Source organism: Mustelus asterias, chromosome 15 (assembly GCF_964213995.1).
Source record: "Mustelus asterias chromosome 15, sMusAst1.hap1.1, whole genome shotgun sequence".
NCBI classification, from domain to species: domain Eukaryota; kingdom Metazoa; phylum Chordata; class Chondrichthyes; order Carcharhiniformes; family Triakidae; genus Mustelus; species Mustelus asterias.
This window is the reverse complement of record NC_135815.1, coordinates 624,420-643,310: the sequence shown is the minus strand read 5'-3', so window position 1 is coordinate 643,310 and position 18,891 is coordinate 624,420. Positions and strand designations below refer to the sequence as shown.

General features: G+C 49.2%; 1 protein-coding gene across 3 annotated transcripts in view; it reads right to left on the bottom strand.

Moving 5' to 3' along the window:
- fdft1 (farnesyl-diphosphate farnesyltransferase 1) overlaps positions 1-18,650 on the bottom strand; it is a 54,852-nt gene extending 36,202 nt beyond the window's left edge. For 2 of the 3 annotated variants that reach the window (XM_078229344.1, XM_078229343.1), the window contains exons 1-3: positions 5,954-6,290; positions 2,464-2,561; positions 2,000-2,183 (exon numbers count right to left, since the gene is read on the bottom strand). In XM_078229344.1, the coding sequence (XP_078085470.1) occupies positions 2,000-2,183; positions 2,464-2,561; positions 5,954-6,187 (516 nt within the window). In that variant the 5' untranslated portion in view covers positions 6,188-6,290. Of the gene's footprint in view, positions 1-1,999; positions 2,184-2,463; positions 2,562-5,953; positions 6,291-18,403 lie in introns of those variants that run through there. The other variant, XM_078229345.1, reaches the window with a different exon arrangement.
- Positions 18,651-18,891: the final 241 nt, after the last annotated feature.

Genomic DNA, 18,891 nt, shown 5'->3' with positions numbered 1-18,891 from the left:
ACATCCTGGTAAACCTCCTCTGTACTCTCTCCAAAGCCTCCACGTCTTTCTGGTAGTGTGGCGACCAGAACTGGACGCAGTATTCCAAATGCGGCCGAACCAATGTTCTATACATCTGCAACATCAGACCCCAACTTTTATAGAACCATAGAAAATTACAGCTCAGAAACAGGCCTTTTGGCCCTTCTTGTCTGTGCCGAACCATTTTATGCCTAGTCCCACTGACCTGCACTTGGACCATATCCCTCCACACCCCTCTTATCCATGAACCCGTCCAAGTTTTTCTTAAATGTTAAAAGTGACCCCGCATTTACCACTTTATCCGGCAGCTCATTCCACACACCCACCACTCTCTGCGTGAAGAAGTCCCCTCTAATATTCCCTTTAAACTTTTCTCCTTTCACCCTTAACCCATGCCCTCTGGTTTTTTTCTCCCCTAGCCTCAGCGGAAAAAGCCTGCTTGCATTCACTCTATCTATACCCATCAAAATCTTATACATCTCTATCAAATCTCCCCTCAATCTTCTACGCTCCAGGGAATAAAGTCCCAACCTATTCAATCTCTCTCTGTAACTCAGCTTCTCAAGTCCCGGCAACATCATTGTGAACCTTCTGTGCACTCTTTCAATCTTATTTACATCCTTCCTGTAACTAGGTGACCAAAACTGTACACAATACAGTTATGCCCCGTCCTATAAGCATGCCTTCTTCACCACCTTCTCCACCTGTGACGTCACCTTCAAGGATCTGTGGACTTGCACACCCAGGTCCCTCTGAGTATCTACACCCTTTATGGTTCTGCCATTTATCGTATAGCTCCTCCCTACATTATTTCTACCAAAATGCATCACTTCGCATTTATCAGGATTGAATTCCATCTGCCATTTCTTTGCCCAAATTTCCAGCCTATCTATATCCTTCTGTAGCTTCTGACAATGCTCCTCACTATCTGCAAGTCCTGCCAATTTTGTGTCATCCGCAAACTTACTGATCACCCCAGTTACACCTTCTTCCAGATGGTTTATATAAATCACAAACAGCAGAGGTCCCAATACAGAGCCCTGCGGAACACCACTAGTCACAGGCCTCCAGCCGGAAAAAGACCCTTCCACTACCACCCTCTGTCTCTGTGACCAAGCCAGTTCTCCACCCATCTAGCCACCTCCCCCTTTATCTCGTTAGAATATTAATATTCTCGTTAGAATATTAATATTCTCATTTTCCATTACAGCTGCCAATTTTAACTCCAACTCAGTTATCCATCCCTCTACAGACTCTTTGCATCCTCTTCACAACTTGCTTTCCTGTCTATCTTTATCAGCAGCAAATTTGGCGACACTACAGCCTGCCTCTTCATCCAAGTTATTAGTACATATGGTAAATAGTCGAGGCCTCAATATCGATCGCTGTAGAGTTCCACTAGTTACAGTTCGTCAACCTGAAAATGACCCATTTACGCCAACTCTCAGTTTCCTGCAAAGTAGTAAATACTTTATCCATGCTCATATACAACATAAACATAAGAACTAAGAGCAGGAGTAGGCCATTTGGCCCTTCGAGTCTGCTCCGCCATTCAATAAGATCATGGCTGATCTTTTCATGGACTCAGCTCCACTTACCCACCCTCTCACCATAACCCTTAATTCCTTTACTGTTCAAAAATCTATCTAGATGTGTTATCTTGTGCAGCAACATTTTTATCACCAATTTATCCAAGGCCTTTTGGTATTCCAAATCTAGCACCTATAATATCCCAGAGAGAGTCAGCGCGCATGGGACCCGTTCCCCAGTGAGAGTCAGCGCGCGTGGGACCCGTCCCCCAGTGAGAGTCAATGCGCATGGGACCCGTTCCCCAGTGAGAGTCAGCGCGCGAGGAACCCATACCCCAGTGAAAGTCAGTGGAGAACCCGTACCCCAACGGTCAATGTCGCTGGGATCCATACCCCAACGAGAATTGAAATCATAGCCTCCATCACACTCCTGACACAAGGTTACGTACCGATGGGAAATCCTGTAGTACCTGACGATCCTTCTCCTGACTCTGGTTGTAGCTCCACTCAGGCTGGTACAGGTAGGTGTGGAAGTTCTGCAACATCGGGATCTTCACTTCCAAGGGAATGGACATGTCATCTTCCACTGTGTCCAGAGCCCGCAATACCAGGTAGAAGATGCACACGGCCTGACTGCAGTGAAAGCACAGCATGAATGCAGGCCACAGGCTAGGTCCCATCCTGGTTTCCTTCCTCCCAACTCCAGCAACCCTAACCCTCTTCACTTCACTCATAACCTAACCAACCCTCTCCTGCCCACGGCAACTGCTTCGTACCCCGAACTCACCAGAAGCCCAACAGCAATGCACCTTCCCCACCCCCAGAACCACTCCTTCCCCTTGCCAACAATTTAACATTTCCGTGGTGTCGCACTAACTGGTTGGGTCCATCCTATGGATAGAAGCTCTCTTACCGTAGGTCACCATCCAGTGCCTGAATGACAGCAGCAAAGCTGCGGCTCGTCTGGTTCAAATAAACGTAGCATTTTTTCAGAGTTTCACTCATCGAGTCCTGGAAAACAGGCACATCAGATTACTGACTCCATTCTGACTTCATCCAATCACTCCTCACACTCTCCAATCCAAGAGACACGGACACTTGCTCTACCAAACCAACAACCTGCATTTATGTAGCACCTTTCAAAGAGCAAAACATCCCAAAGAACATTGACGAAGGAAGAGCGGTGGATGTGGTCTATATGGACTTCAGCAAAGCGTTCGATAAGGTCCCCCATGCAAGACTTCTTGAGAAAGTGAGAGGGCATGGGATCCAAGGGGCTGTTGCCTTGTGGATCCAGAACTGGCTTGCCTGCAGAAGGCAGAGAGTGGCTGTGGAGGGGTCTTTCTCTGCATGGAGGTCAGTGACCAGTAGAGTGCCCCAGGGATCTGTTCTGGGACCCTTGCTGTTTGTCATTTTCATAAATGACCTGGATGAGGAAGTGGAGGGATGGGTTGGTAAGTTTGCTGACGACACCAAGGTAGGTGGTGTTGTGGATAGTTTGGAGGGATGTCAGAAGTTGCAGCGAGACATAGATAGAATGCAAGACTGGGCGGAGAAGTGGCAGATGGACTTCAACCCGGATAAGTGTGTAGTGATCCATTTTGGCAGATCCAATGGGATGGAGCAGCAGTATAAAATGAAGGGTACCATTCTTAGCAGTGTAGAGGATCAGAAGGACCTTGGGGTCCGGGTCCATAGGACTCTTAAATCGGCCTCGCAGGTGGAGGATGCGGTCAAGAAGGCGTATGGCGTACTAGCCTTCATTAATCGAGGGATTGAGTTTAGGAGTCGGGAGATAATGCTGCAGCTTTATAGGACCCTGGTTAGACCCCACTTGGAGTACTGCGCGCAGTTCTGGTCACCTCATTACAGGAAAGATGTTGAAGCCATTGAAAGGGTGCAGAGGAGATTTACAAGGATGTTGCCTGGATTGGGGGGCATGCCTTATGAGGATAGGTTGAGGGAGCTTGGTCTCTTCTCCCTGGAGAGACGAAGGATGAGAGGTGACCTGATAGAGGTTTACAAGATGTTGAGGGGTCTGGATAGGGTGGACTCTCAGAGGCTATTTCCAAGGGCTGAAATGGTTGCTACGAGAGGACACAGGTTTAAGGTGCTGGGGGGTAGGTACAGGGGGGATGTCAGGGGTAAGTTTTTCACTCAGAGGGTGGTGGGTGAGTGGAATCGGCTGACGTCGGTGGTGGTGGAGGCAAACTCGTTGGGGTCTTTTAAGAGACTTCTGGATGAGTACATGGGATTTAATGGGATTGAGGGCTATAGATAGGCCTAGAGGTGGGGATGTGATCGGCGCAACTTGTGGGCCGAAGGGCCTGTTTGTGCTGTGGCTTTCTATGTTCTATGTTCTAACCTCACAGGAGCAATAATCAGGCAAAGTCTGACACGAAGCACATCAAGGTAGTATTAGGTCAGATGACCAAAAGTTTGGTCAAAGAGATAGGTTTTAAGTAGCATCTTAAAGGAGGAGATTTTGATTTGATTTATTATTGTCACATGTATGAACAGTGAAAAGTATTGGTTTTTGCGTGCTATACAGACAAAATATACCGTTCATACAGAAGGAAACAAGAGAGTGCAGAATGTAGTGTTACAGTCATAGCTAGGCTATAGAGAAAGATCAACTTAATGCAAGGTAAGTCCATTCAAAAGTCTGATAGCAGCAGGGAAGAAGCTGTTCTTGAGTCGGTTGGTACGTGACCTCAGACATTTGTATCTTTTTCCCGAAGGAAGGAGGTGGAAGAGAGAATGTCTGGGGTACGTGGGGTCCTTAGTTATGCTGGCTGCGTTGCCAAGGCTGCAGGAAGTGTAGACAGAGTCAATGAATGGGAGGCTGGTTTGTGTGATGGATTGGGTTACATTCACGACCTTTTGTAGTTCCTTGCGGTCTTGGGTAGAGCAGGAGCTATATCAAGCTGTGATACAACCAGAAAGAATGCTTTCTATGGTGCATCTGTAAACGTTGGTGGGAGTCGCCGCTGACATGTCAAATTTCCTTAGCCTTCTGAGAAAGTAGAGGTGTTGGTGGGCTTTCTTAACTATAGCGCCGGCGGGGGGGGGGGGGGGGGGGGACCAGGACAGATTGTTGGTGATCTGGACATCTAAAAACCTGAAGCTCCCAACCATTTCTACTTTGTCCCCTTTGATGTAGACAGGGGCATGTTCTCCCTTACGCTTCCTGAACTCGATGACAATCCCCTTTGTTTTGTTGACATTGAGGGAGAGATTATTGTCACTGCACCAGTTCACCAGGTTCTTTATCTCATTCCTGTACTCTGTCTCGTCATTGTTTGAGATCTGACCCACTATGGTGGTGTTATCAGCAAACTTGAAAATCGAATTGGTGAGGAATTTAGCCACAGTCATAGGTGCACAAGGGGTATAGTAGGGGGCTGAGAATACAGCCTTGTGGGACACTGGTGTTGAGGATGATCGTGGAGGGAGTGTTGTTGCCGATCCCTACTGATTGTGGTCTGTGAGTTAGGAAGTTCAGGATCCAGTCACAGAGGGAGATGCAGTGAGGTTTAAAATAGGAATTCCAATGCTTAACATGTTTGAAGTTGAAGGAACATCCATAAAATGGTGGAGGGATTAAAACTGGCAAAATACAAGAGGTCAGAATTGGAGGGATGCAAGGCTGGACAATATTACAAAGATAAAGGCCATCGAGGATTTGAACACAAGGATGAGAATTTGAAGAATTGACACACAGGTAGAGCAGGAGCCTGTGTAGATCAGTGAACACAGTAAGAAGTCTCACAACACCAGGTTAAAGTCCAACAGGTTTATTTGGTAGCAAATACCATAAGCTTTCAGAACGCTGCTCCTTCGTCAGATGGAGTGGAAATCTCCAAAAGCTTATGGTATTTGCTACCAAATAAACCTGTTGGACTTTAACATGGTGTTGTGAGACTTCTTACTGTGTTCACCCCAGTCCAACACCGGCATCTCCACATCATGACTACCATAGATCAGTGAGCACATGGGGTGATGGGTGAATGGTGGGGTGAGATCAGAGTGTCTAGGGTGAGCTTGAACTAGGCAGAGAAGGCGAATGGCGAGCCAGGAAAACCTTGATATATTGAAGTACAGAGTACAAAGAGCCCGAATTAAAGGGCTGAGCTGAAGCAGGGGTAGAGACTGTGAGGGGCAGGTGGGAAGGGCAGCCCGCGTGAGGGGCAGGTGGGAAGGGCAGCCCGCGTGAGGGGCAGGTGGGAAGGGCAGCCCGCGTGAGGGGCAGGTGGGAAGGGCAGCCCGCGTGAGGGGCAGGTGGGAAGGGCAGTCCGCGTGAGGGCTCTAGTTTGTCAGCAGTGTTGTTGGGCCTGAGGGAGTGGCCTGGAGACACAGACCCCACCAAGCAGGAGGCAGGCTCCGGCTCAGGCCTCACCTACCAGGGAGGCGGCTGTGAAGAACTTTCTGGGAGTTGCCACATGCAGGAAGTGCCCACTGGCGATGTCCCGTCGGAGCCAACACGAGAGACAGGGCGAGCTCGGCCTGCAGCGAGACACTTGGCACGGGCAGACGGTGCAGAGTAGAGTGCGGGGCTGAGGTACAGCCGTGCGCCGGGAGTCACACTGCATGGCCCGCACCGCCAAGGGCCACACACTCCTGGCTGCACAGTACATGTCGCTCCCCGGGCTCAGCTCTCCACCGCTCCCCCCGGCTCATCCCCACCCCCAGGCCCTTCACTCCCAACACAACCCGCCAATCAGAGCACCGGCCCACAGCGGAGCCAATCAGAGCACCGGCCCAGAGAGAGCGGAGCCAATCAGAGCACCGGCCCACAGCGGAGCCAATCAGAGCACCGGCCCACAGCGGAGCCAATCAGAGCACCGGCCCACAGAGAGCGGAGCCAATCAGATCACCGGCCCACAGAGAGCGGAGCCAATCAGAGCACCGGCCCACAGAGAGCGGAGCCAATCAGATCACCGGCCCACAGAGAGCAGAGCCAATCAGAGCACCGGCCCACAGAGAGCGGAGCCAATCAGAGCACCGGCCCACAGAGAGCGGAGCCAATCAGAGCACCGGCCCACAGAGAGCGGAGCCAATCAGAGCACCGGCCCACAGAGAGCGGAGCCAATCAGAGCACCGGCCCACAGAGAGCGGAGCCAATCAGAGCACCGGCCCACAGAGAGCGGAGCCAATCAGAGAGCAGGCCCACAGAGAGCGGAGCCAATCAGAGCACCGGCCCAGAGAGAGCGGAGCCAATCAGAGCACCGGCCCAGAGAGAGCGGAGCCAATCAGAGCACCGGCCCACAGAGAGCGGAGCCAATCAGAGAGCAGGCCCACAGAGAGCGGAGCCAATCAGAGCACCGGCCCAGAGAGAGCGGAGCCAATCAGAGCACCGGCCCAGAGAGAGCGGAGCCAATCAGAGAGCAGGCCCAGAGAGAGCGGAGCCAATCAGAGCACCGGCCCAGAGAGAGCGGAGCCAATCAGAGCACCGGCCCAGAGAGAGCGGAGCCAATCAGAGCACCGGCCCAGAGAGAGCGGAGCCAATCAAAGCACCGGCCCAGAGAGAGCGGAGCCAATCAGAGCACCGGCCCAGAGAGAGCGGAGCCAATCAGAGCACCGGCCCAGAGAGAGCGGAGCCAATCAGAGCACCGGCCCAGAGAGAGCGGAGCCAATCAGAGAGCAGGCCCAGAGAGAGCGGAGCCAATCAAAGCACCGGCCCAGAGAGAGCGGAGCCAATCAGAGCACCGGCCCAGAGAGAGCGGAGCCAATCAGAGCACCGGCCCAGAGAGAGCGGAGCCAATCAGAGCACCGGCCCAGAGAGAGCGGAGCCAATCAGAGCACCGGCCCAGAGAGAGCGGAGCCAATCAGAGCACCGGCCCAGAGAGAGCGGAGCCAATCAAAGCACCGGCCCAGAGAGAGCGGAGCCAATCAGAGCACCGGCCCAGAGAGAGCGGAGCCAATCAGAGCACCGGCTCAGAGAGACCAGAGCCAATCAGAGCGCCGGCCTAGAGAGAGCGGAGCCAATCAGAGAGCAGGCCCAGAGAGAGCGGAACCAATCAGAGAGCAGGCCCAGAGATAGCGGAACCAATCAGAGAGCAGGCCCAGAGAGAGCGGAGCCAATCAGAGAGCAGGCCCAGAGAGAGCGGAGCCAATCAGCGCAGGCCAGGGAAGGAGAAGGTATTGGAGGTGTTGGCAGCCTTCACAATGGATAAATCTCCAGGTCTGGATAATTGTGTTCCAGGCTGCTGTGGGATTGCAGGGGCTGGGGTAAACACAGTAAGAGTTTTAACAACACCAGGTTAAAGTCCAACAGGTTTATTTGGTTGCAAATACCATTAGCTTTCGTTAGACGGAGTGGATATCTGCACATACCTTTCAGCAGATCAGCAGATATCCACTCCATCTGACGAAGGAGCAGTGCTCCGAAAGCTAACCTGGTGTTGTCAAAACTCTTACAGGGGAGGTGCCAGAGGACTGGAGAACAGCTAATGTGGTTCTGTGTTTTAATAAATATGATGTGGAGATGCCGATGTTGGACTGGGGTAAACACAGTAAGAGTTTTAACAACACCAGGTTCAAGTCCAACAGATTTATTTGGTAGCAAATGGCATTTGCTACCAAATAAACCTGTTGGACTTGAACCTGGTGTTGTTAAAACTCTTACTGTTTTAATAAATAAGCAGAAATAAGCCAGGGAACAAGAGGCCAGTGAATCTCATGTCTGAAGCGTCTGAAGGAGAGGCAAGGATTGATCAGGGATAGTCAGCATGGCTTCATCAGAGGGAGATCATGCGTAACAAATTTGAATGAATTTTTGGAAGTGGTGACTAGGTGTGTAGATGAGGGTAGTGCAGTCGATGTAGTTTATATGGATTTCAGCAAAGCCTTTGACAAGGTTTCACATGGGAGACTTGTAAAGAAGGTAAATTCACATGGTAATTTGGCTCAGTTGTCGGAGACAGAGGATGATTACAGAAAGCTGTTTTAGTGACTGGAAGCCAGTGGCGTACCACAGGGATCTGTGTTGGTATTCGTCATCTATATAAATTACATTGATGACTATGTGAGGAGTAGGATTAGTAAGTTTGCGGATGACACAAAGATTGGACGAGCGGTTAACAGTGAGGCAGAGTGTCTTGGACTATAAGAAGATATAGATGGAATGATCAAATGGGCAGATCAGTGGCAGATGGAATTTAACCCTGAAAAGTCTGAGCTGTCTGATCGAACCCTGAGCTGTCTGATCGAACCCTGAGCTGTCTGATCGAAGACAGAGGGTGGTGGTGGATGGAAAATTTTCGGACTGGAGGCAGGTTGCTAGCGGAGTGCCGCAGGGATCGGTGCTTGGTCCTCTGCTCTTTGTGATTTTTATTAATGACTTAGAGGAGGGGGCTGAAGGGTGGATCAGTAAATTTGCTGATGACACCAAGATTGGTGGAGTAGTGGATGAGGTGGAGGGCTGTTGTAGGCTGCAAAGAGACATAGATAGGATGCAAAGCTGGGCTGAAAAATGGCAAATGGAGTTTAACCCTGATAAATGTGAGGTGATTCATTTTGGTAGGACTAATTTAAATGTGGATTACAGGGTCAAAGGTAGGGTTCTGAAGACTGTGGAGGAACAGAGAGATCTTGGGGTCCATATCCACAGATCTCTAAAGGTTGCCACTCAAGTGGATAGAGCTGTGAAGAAGGCCTATAGTGTGTTAGCTTTTATTAACAGGGGGTTGGAGTTTAAGAGCCGTGGGGTTATGCTGCAACTGTACAGGACCTTGGTGAGACCGCATTTGGAATATTGCGTGCAGTTCTGGTCACCTCACTATAAGAAGGATGTGGAAGCGCTGGAAAGAGTGCAGAGGAGATTTACCAGGATGCTGCCTGGTTTGGAGTGTCGGTCTTATGAGGAAAGGTTGAGGGAGCTGGGGCTGTTCTCTCTGGAGCGGAGGAGATTGAGGGGAGACTTAATAGAGGTTTATAAAATGATGAAGGGGATAGATCGAGTGAACGTTCAAAGACTATTTCCTCGGGTGGATGGAGCTATTACAAGGGGGCATAACTATAGGGTTCATGGTGGGAGATATAGGAAGGATATCAGAGGTAGGTTCTTCACGCAGAGAGTGGTTGGGGTGTGGAATGGACTGCCTGCAGTGATAGTGCAGTCAGACACTTTAGGAACATTTAAGCGGTTATTGGATAGGCACATGGAGCACACCAGGATGGTAGGGAGTGGGATAGCTTGATCTTGGTTTCAGATGAAGGTCGGCACAACATCGTGGGCCGAAGGGCCTGTTCTGTGCTGTACTGTTCTATGTTCTATGTTCTAAGTGTGAGGTGATACACTTTGAAAGGAGTAATTTGACAAGAAGGTACTCAATGAATTGTAGGACACTGGAAAGTTGTGTGGAACAAAAGGGACCTTTGTGTGTTTCTCCACCGATCTCTGAAAGCAGAAAGGTATGTTCGTAGGGTGGTGAAAAAGGCATATGGCACACCTGCCTTTATCAATTGAGGCACAGATTATAAAAGCAGCGAAGTCATATTGGACCCAAACGAGAAAATGCTGGAAAATCTCAGCAGGTCTGGCAGCATCTGTAAGGAGAGAAAAGAGCTGACGTTGAGTCCAGATGACCCTTTATCAAAGCTAAAAGGCATAGAACGGGGGAGATATTTATATTGTGGGATGAGGGAATGAAAGATGAGTCATCATGTTGGAGTTAGAACAAAGAAAATTACAGCACAGGAATAAGCCCTTCGGCCCTCCAAGCCTGCACCGACCATGCAGTCCGACTTAACTAAAACCGCCTACCCGACCGGGGACCATATCCCTCTATTCCCATCCTATTCATGTACTTGTCAAGATGTCCCTTAAAAGCCACTACTGTATCCGCTTTCACTACCTCCCCCGGCAACAAGCTCCAGGCACCCGCTACCCTCCGTGTAGAAAATCTGCCTGGTACATCTCCTTTAAACCTTGCCCCTCGCACCTTAAACTTATGCCCCCTAGTAATTGACTCTTCCACCCTGGGAAAAAGTTTCTGACTATCCACTCTGTCCATGCCTCTCAATCTTGTAGACTTCTATCAGGTCTCCCCTCAACCTCCATCGCTCCAGTTTCTCCAACCTCTCCTCATAGCTAATGCCCTCCATACCAGGCAACATCCTGGTAAATCTTTTCTGTACCCTCTCCAAAGCCAACATGACTTGCTAATTTTTAAACTCAATACCCCGACCGATGAAGGCAGCATGCCGTATACCTTCTTGACTACCTCCTCCACCTGCATTGCCACTTTCAGTGACCTGTGTACCTGTACATCCAGATCCCTTTGCCTATCAATACTCTTAAGGCTTCTGCCATTTACAGCATATTTCCTATCTGTATTAGACATTCCAAAATGCAAATACTTGTCCGGATTAAACTCCATCTGCCATCTCTCTGCCCAAGTCTCCAACTGATCTATATCCTGCTGTATCCTCGGATGGTCCTCATCGCTATCCGCAAATCCACCAACCTTTGTGTCATCCGCAAACTTACTAATCAATCCAGTTACATTTTCCTCCAAATCATTTATATATATTACAAACAGCAAAGGTCCCAGCACTGATCCCTGAGGAATACCACTTGTTACAGCCCTCCATTCAGAAACGCACCCTTCCACTACTACCCTCTGTCTTCTTTGACCGAGCCAGTTTTGTGTCCACCTTGCCATCTCACCTCTGATCCCATGCAACTTCACCTTCTGCACCAGTCTGCCATGAGGGACCTTGTCAAAGGCCTTACTGAAGTCCATGTAGACAACATCCACTGCTCTAACCTCATCAATCATCTTCGTCACTTCCTCGTTGTATAGAACTTTGAGGCCACAACTATAGTGTGTGCAGTTACGATCGCCACATTTTCAGAAGCATTTATTTATTAGTCACAAGTAAGGCTTACATAAACACTGCAATGAAGATACTGTGAAATTCCCCTAGTTGTTACACTCTAGTGCCTGTTTGGGTCAATGCACCTAACCAGCACATCTTTCAGACTGTGGGAGGGTTTACCCCAGTCCAACGCCGGCATCTCCACATCAGGAGGAAACCCACACAGACACGGGGAGAACATGCAAACTCCACACAGTGACCCAAGCCGGGAATCGAACCCGGGCATCTAGCGCTGTGAGGCAGCGGTGCTAACCACTGTGCCACAGTGCCGCCCCATGTGATTGCACTGGAGGGGGTGTAGAGGAGATTTACCAGGATACTCCCTGGGATGGAACATTTACGTTATAAAGAGCGTAGGCTTGGGGGCTGTTTTCGTTGGAGCAAAGAAGGCTGAGGGGCGACCTGATCGAGGTGTAGAAGATTATGAGAGATATGGACAGAGTGGATAAGGAGCAGCTGTTCCCCTTAGTTGAAGGGTCAGTTACATGGAGACATAAGTTCAAGGTGAGGGGCAGGAGGTTTAGGGGGGGATGTGAGGGAAAACGTTTTTACCCAGAGGGTGGTGACAGTCTGGTAGAGGCAGGCGGGTTGCCTCACATCCTTTAAAAAGTACCTGGATGAGCACTTGCCACGTCATAACATTCAGGGCTATTGGCCAAGTGCTGGCAGATGGGATTTAGTGCGCGTTGAGTTTCTAATGTGTCAGTGCAGACTCGATGGGCCAAAGGGCCTCTTCTGCACTGTATGATTCTATGATTCAATCAGAGACCCCAGCTGGTGAGCCTAGGGAGCAAGGCCAGAGAGCCCAGAGCCAATCATAGAGTAGGGCCACAGTGCCCAGAAAGCAGGGCCAGGGAGCCCAGGGCCAGGGAGCCCAGGGCCAGGGAGCCCAGGGCCAGGGAGCCCAGGGCCAGGGAGCCCAGGGCCAGGGAGCCCAGGGCCAGGGAGCCCAGGGCCAGGGAGCCCAGGGAGCAGAGCCAGAGAACCTCAGAAGGATAGCTAGTTGTAGGGAGCTGACTTTTGTCACACTGCCCACATGATGTAAACATGATGTGAATGTGTAGTTAACTCTTAGTTAACTCTGCAGTTAACACTTTACACCATTAGACTGGATCTTCAACATTCATTGCAAACTTAATAATTCTGGATAATAGCAGCAAACAAAACAGGAACAACTTGAGGCACCATCAGCTACAGGGATACAGACCAAGAGCTGGAATATGGGATTTTCTGGAGCAGGCTTGATGGGCCGAATGATCTACTTCTGCTCCTAATTTGTATATTCGTAGGATTAACCTGGATAGCTCTTTTTCAGCCACCAAGAAACAACTTGTGTCATTAACCTTTCTTTGTTTTTAAAACTATAATTCAAAGTTTTTAAATGTTAATTGCTAACAGCAAGTCTCTTTTTTCAATGTTAGTATTGTTTGTGATCATAGAATCAGACTGCAGTTTGTGTCAAACATCCAAAATTATTGAAATTTGAAGTTGGACCAAGACTATAGATAGCTTTTAAAATCATTCAGCCCCAGGATGGCTCTTTGGTAAAGCTATCTAATTTGTCCCACTTCCCTGCTCTTTGCCCATAGTCCCGTTGAATCTGCTCCCACCACCCTGTCAGTCAGCCCATTCCAGATCACACAACCTGCTGTGAAAATAAGTGCCTCATGTTACCTCTTGTTGCTTTACCAATTATAATAAATCTGTATCCTCTGGTGACCGATCCTTCTGCCAATTTCTCCTTATTTAGTTTAGTAAAACTATTCATAGAACATAGATAGAACATAGAACAGTACAGCACAGAACAGGCCCTTCGGCCCACGATGTTGTGCCGAGCTTTATCTGAAACCAAGATCAAGCTATCCCACTCCCTATCATCCTGGTGTGCTCCATGTGCCTATCCAATAACCGCTTAAATGTTTCTAAAGTGTCTGACTCCACTATCACTGCAGGCAGTCCATTCCACACCCCAACCACTCTCTGCGTAAAGAACCTACCTCTGATATCCGTCCTGTATCTCCCACCACGAACGCTATAGTTATGCCCCCTTGTAATAGCTCCATCCACCCGAGGAAATAGTCTTTGAACGTTCACTCGATCTATCCCCTTCATCATTTTATACACCTCTATTAAGTCTCCCCTCAGCCTCCTCCGCTCCAGAGAGAACAGCCCTAGCTCCCTCAACCTTTCCTCATATGACCTACCCTCCAAACCAGGCAGCATCCTGGTAAATCTCCTCTGCACTCCTTCCAGCGCTTCCACATCCTTCTTATAGTGAGGTGACCAGAACTGCACACAATATTCCAAATGTGGTCTCACCAAGGTCCTGTACAGTTGCAGCATAACCCCACGGCTCTTAAACTCCAACCCCCTGTTAATAAAAGCTAACACACTATAGGCCTTCTTCACAGCTCTATCCACTTGACTGGCAACCTTTAGAGATCTGTGGATATGGACCCCAAGATCTCTCTGTTCCTCCACAGTCTTCAGAACCCTACCTTTGACCCTGTAATCCACATTTAAATTTGTCCTACCAAAATGAATCACCTCACATTTATCAGGGTTAAACTCCATTTGCCATTTTTCAGCCCAGCTTTGCATCCTATCTATGTCTCTTTGCAGCCTACAACAGCCCTCCACCTCATCCACTACTCCACCAATCTTGGTGTCATCAGCAAATTTACTGATCCACCCTTCAGCCCCCTCCTCTAAGTCATTAATAAAAATCACAAAGAGCAGAGGACCAAGCACTGATCCCTGCGGCACACCGCTAGCAACCTGCCTCCAATCCGAAAATTTTCCATCGACCACCACCCTCTGTCTTCGGTCAGACATGATGTGGAGATGCCGGCGTTGGACTGTCGCAGACGCTGCGACAACGGATGAATGAACACCGCTCGACAATCACCAGGCAAGACTGTTCTCTTCCTGTTGGGGAGCACTTCAGCGGTCACGGGCATTCGGCCTCTGATATTCGGGTAAGCGTTCTCCAAGGCGGCCTTCGCGACACACGACAGCGCAGAGTCGCGGAGCAGAAACTGATAGCCAGGTTCCGCACACACAAGGACGGCCTCAACCGGGATATTGGGTTTATGTCACACTATTTCACATAAATATTTCTGCTTTTTTCCTCCTGAGTCTTTATCATGCGATCCTAGAATCAGAATTTATGTCACACTATTTGTAACTCCCACAGTTGCGTGGACCTGCAGAGTTTCACTGGCTGTCTTGTCTGGAGACAATACACATCTTTTTAGCCTGTCTTGATGCTCTCTCCACTCCCATTGTTTTGTTTCTTAAAGACTGGATTAGTTGTAAGTATTCGCATTCCAACCATTATTCATGTAAATTGAGTCTGTGTCTTATAAGTTCTGTTTGTGAACAGAATTCCCACTCACCTGAAGAAGGGGCTCAGAGGACTTTAACCTGGTGTTGTTAAACTTCTTACTCGGTCAGACAGCCAGTTGCCTATCCAATCGGCCAACTTTCCCTCTATCCCACACCTCCTCACTTTCATCATAAGCCGACCATGGGGGACCTTATCAAACGCCTTACTAAAATCCAGGTATATGACATCAACTGCCCTACCTTCATCAACACACTTAGTTACCTCCTCAAAAAATTCTATCAAATTTGTGAGGCACGACTTGCCCTTCACGAATCCGTGCTGACTATCTCGGATTAATCCGCATCTTTCTAAATGGTCGTAAATCCCATCCCTAAGGACCTTTTCCATCAATTTACCAACCACCGAAGTAAGACTAACCGGTCTATAATTACCAGGGTCATTTCTATTCCCTTTCTTAAACAGAGGAACAATATTCGCCATTCTCCAGTCCTCTGGCACCATCCCCGTGGACAGCGAGGACCCAAAGATCAACGCCAAAGGCTCTGCAATCTCATCCCTTGCCTCCCAAAGAATCCTAGGATACATTTCATCAGGCCCAGCGGACTTATCGACCTTCAGTTTATTCAAAACTGCCAAGACATCCTCCCTCCGAACATCTATTTCCTCCAGCCTATTAGCCTGTAACACCTTCTCTTCCTCAAAAACATGGCCCCTCTCCTTGGTGAACACTGAAGAAAAGTATTCATTCATCACCTCGCCTATCTCTACTGACTCCATACACAAGTTCCCACTACTGTCCTTGACCGGCCCTAACCTCACCCTGGTCATTCTTTTATTCCTCACATAAGAGTAAAAAGCCTTGGGGTTTTCCTTGATCCGACCCGCCAAGGACTTCTCATGTCCCCTCCTAGCTCTCCTAAGCCCCTTTTTCAGCTCATTCCTTGCTAACTTGTAACCCTCAATCGAGCCATCTGAACCTTGTTTCCTCATCCCTACATAAGCTTCCCTCTTCCTTTTCACAAGACATTCCACCTCTTTTGTGAACCATGGTTCCCTCACTCGGCCATTTCCTCCCTGCCTGACAGGAACATACCTATCAAGGACATCCAGTATTTGTTCCTTGAAATAATTCCACTTTTCATTAGTTCCTTTCTCTGACAGTTTCTGTTCCCAACTTATGCCCCCTAATTCTTGCCTAATCGCATCATAATTACCCCTCCCCCAATTGTAAACCTTGCCCTGCCGTACGGCCCTATCCCTCTCCATTGCAATAACAAAAGACACCGAATTGTGGTCACTATCTCCAAATTGCTCTCCCACAACCAAATCTAACACTTGGCCCGGTTCATTTCCCAGTACCAAATCCAATGTGGCCTCACCTCTAGTCGGCCCATCCACATATTGTGTCAGGAAACCCTCCCGCACACACTGCACAAAAACTGCCCCATCCAAACTATTTGACCTACAAAGGTTCCAATCAATATTTGGAAAGTTAAAGTCCCCCATGACAACTACCCTGTGACCCCCACACATATCCATAATCTGCTTAGCAATTTCTTCCTCCACATCTCTATTACTATTTGGGGGCCTATAGTAAACTCCTAGCAACGTGACCGCTCCTTTCCTATTTCTAACTTCAGCCCATATTACCTCAGTGTGCAGGATATTCATGATTTTAAACACGTCCATCAATTCTATTTTTGCTTTAAGAATAGGTTTCCCAGTCTCTATATTACTATCTCCCCGAGTTACAGAGAGGGGGCCTGGCTGAGGGTAGAGGGTTGTTTTTCAAACTGGGGCCTGTGACCAGCGGTGTGCCTCAGGGATCAGTGCTGGGTCCACTGTTATTTGTCATTTATATTCATGATTTGGATGAGAACATAGGAGGCATGGTTAGGGAGTTTGCAGATGACACCAAGATTGGTGGCATAGTGGACAGTGAAGAAAGTTATCTCCAATTGCAACGGGATCTTGATCAATTGGGCCAGTGGGCTGACGAATGGCAGATGGAGTTTAATTTAGACAAATGCGAGGTGATGCATTTTGGTAGACTGAACCAGGGCAGGACTTACTCAGTTAATGGTGGGGCGTTGGGGAGAGTTACAGAACAAAGAGATCTAGGGGTACATGTTCACAGCTCCTTGAAAGTGGAGTCTCAAGTGGACAGAGTGGTGAAGAAGGCATTCGGCATGCTTGGTTTCATCGGTCAGAACATTGAATACAGGAGTTGGAATGTCTTGTTGAAGTTGTACAAGACATTGGTAAGGCCACACTTGGAATACTGTGTACAATTCAGGTCACCCTATTATAGAAAGGATATTATTAAACTAGAAAGAGTACAGAAAATATTTACTGGGATGCTACCGGGACTTGATGGATTGAGTTATAAGGAAAGGCTGGATAGACTGGGACTTTTTTCTCTGGAGCGTAGGAGGCTGAGGGGTGATCTTATAGGGGTCTTTAAAATAATGAGGGGCTTAGATCAGCTAGATAGTCAATATCTTTTCCCAAAGGTAGAGGAGTCTAAAACTAGAGGACATAGGTTTAAGGTGAGAGGGGAGAGATACAAAAAAGTGTCCAGGGGGCAATGTTTTCACACAGAGAGTGGTGAGTGTCTGGAACAAGCTGCCAGAGGTAGTAGTAGAGGCGGGTACAATTTTGTCTTTTAAAAGCATTTAGATAGTTACATGGGATAGAGGGATATGGGCCAAATGTGGGCAATTGGGATTAGCTTAGGGGTTTAAAAAAAAAGGGCGACATGGACAAGTTGGGCCGAAGGGCCTGTTTCCATGCTGTAAACCTCCAAGACTCTACAACTGAAGTTTCCCATCCCTGGAACCATTCTTGTAAACCTTTTCCTCACTCTCTCCAACACGTTCACATCCTTTATAGCATGGCATCCAGAAATGGGCACAATATTCCAGCCGAGGTCCAACTAGCATTTGTCACAAGTTCAACATAACCTCACTGCTCGTATATTCTATGCCCCATTAATAAAGTCCAGAATACTACATGCTTTATTAACTACTCTCACCAGCTGTCCTGCAATGATCTATGTTCATATACAACCAGGTCCCCCTGCTCCTGCTCTGGGGGCGGGGGGGGGGGGGGGGGGGGAGGATGACGACTGCGAGAGTGAGGAGGTTAAAATTTAGTTTAAGACTCTGAGGAGATGAGGATCACTTTCAGGCTGGAATTTTAACTTGGAGTGCTAAAGGGTTCAGTGCTGGGGCTCCAACTATTTACCATCTATATTGATGACTGATGAAGGGACAGAGGGTATTATAACCAAATTTGCTGATGATACAAAGGCAGGGAGAAGAACAAGTGGTGAGGAGGCTATAAAACGTCTGCAAAGGGACATGATTAGTTATGTGAGTGGCCAGAGAATTTGACAGATGGAGTATAAAGGGGGAAAATGCGAGGCTGCTCAATTAGGCCGGAAGAATAGAAAAGCAGATGATTTAAATGGAGCGAAGCTGCAGAACAGGAGGGACCTGGGGGTCCATGGACATGAATCACAAAACACGCAGGGACAGCGGCTGCAGGGTCTGGGTTACTCAGAGCGGAATCCGGGATGCGGCACCGACAGCCTGGAGCCCCCCATTCCCCTCCTCACCTGCGGACACCGGGAGCGGCTCCCCGGCCCCAGTTTGTATTTGATCAGATTCAGCAGCTCCTCCGGGTGCCCGAGAGATCGCAGGAAATCCATGTTGACCCCGGCTCTGCCTCTCTCTCTCCCCGGGCTCTGGGTCTCTCTCTCCCCGGGCTCTGGGTCTCTCTCCCCGGGCTCTGGGTCTCTCTCTCCCCGGGCTCTGGGTCTCTCTCTCCCCGGGCTCTGGGTCTCTCTCCCCGGGCTCTGGGTCTCTCTCCCCGGGCTCTGGGTCTCTCTCCCCGGGCTCTGCCTCTCTCTCCCCGGGCTCTGGGTCTCTCTCCCCGGGCTCTGCCTCTCTCTCTCCCCGGGCTCTGGGTCTCTCTCTCCCCGGGCTCTGGGTCTCTCTCCCCGGGCTCTGCCTCTCTCTCTCCCCGGGCTCTGGGTCTCTCTCTCCCCGGGCTCTGGGTCTCTCTCTCCCCGGGCTCTGGGTCTCTCTCTCCCCGGGCTCTGGG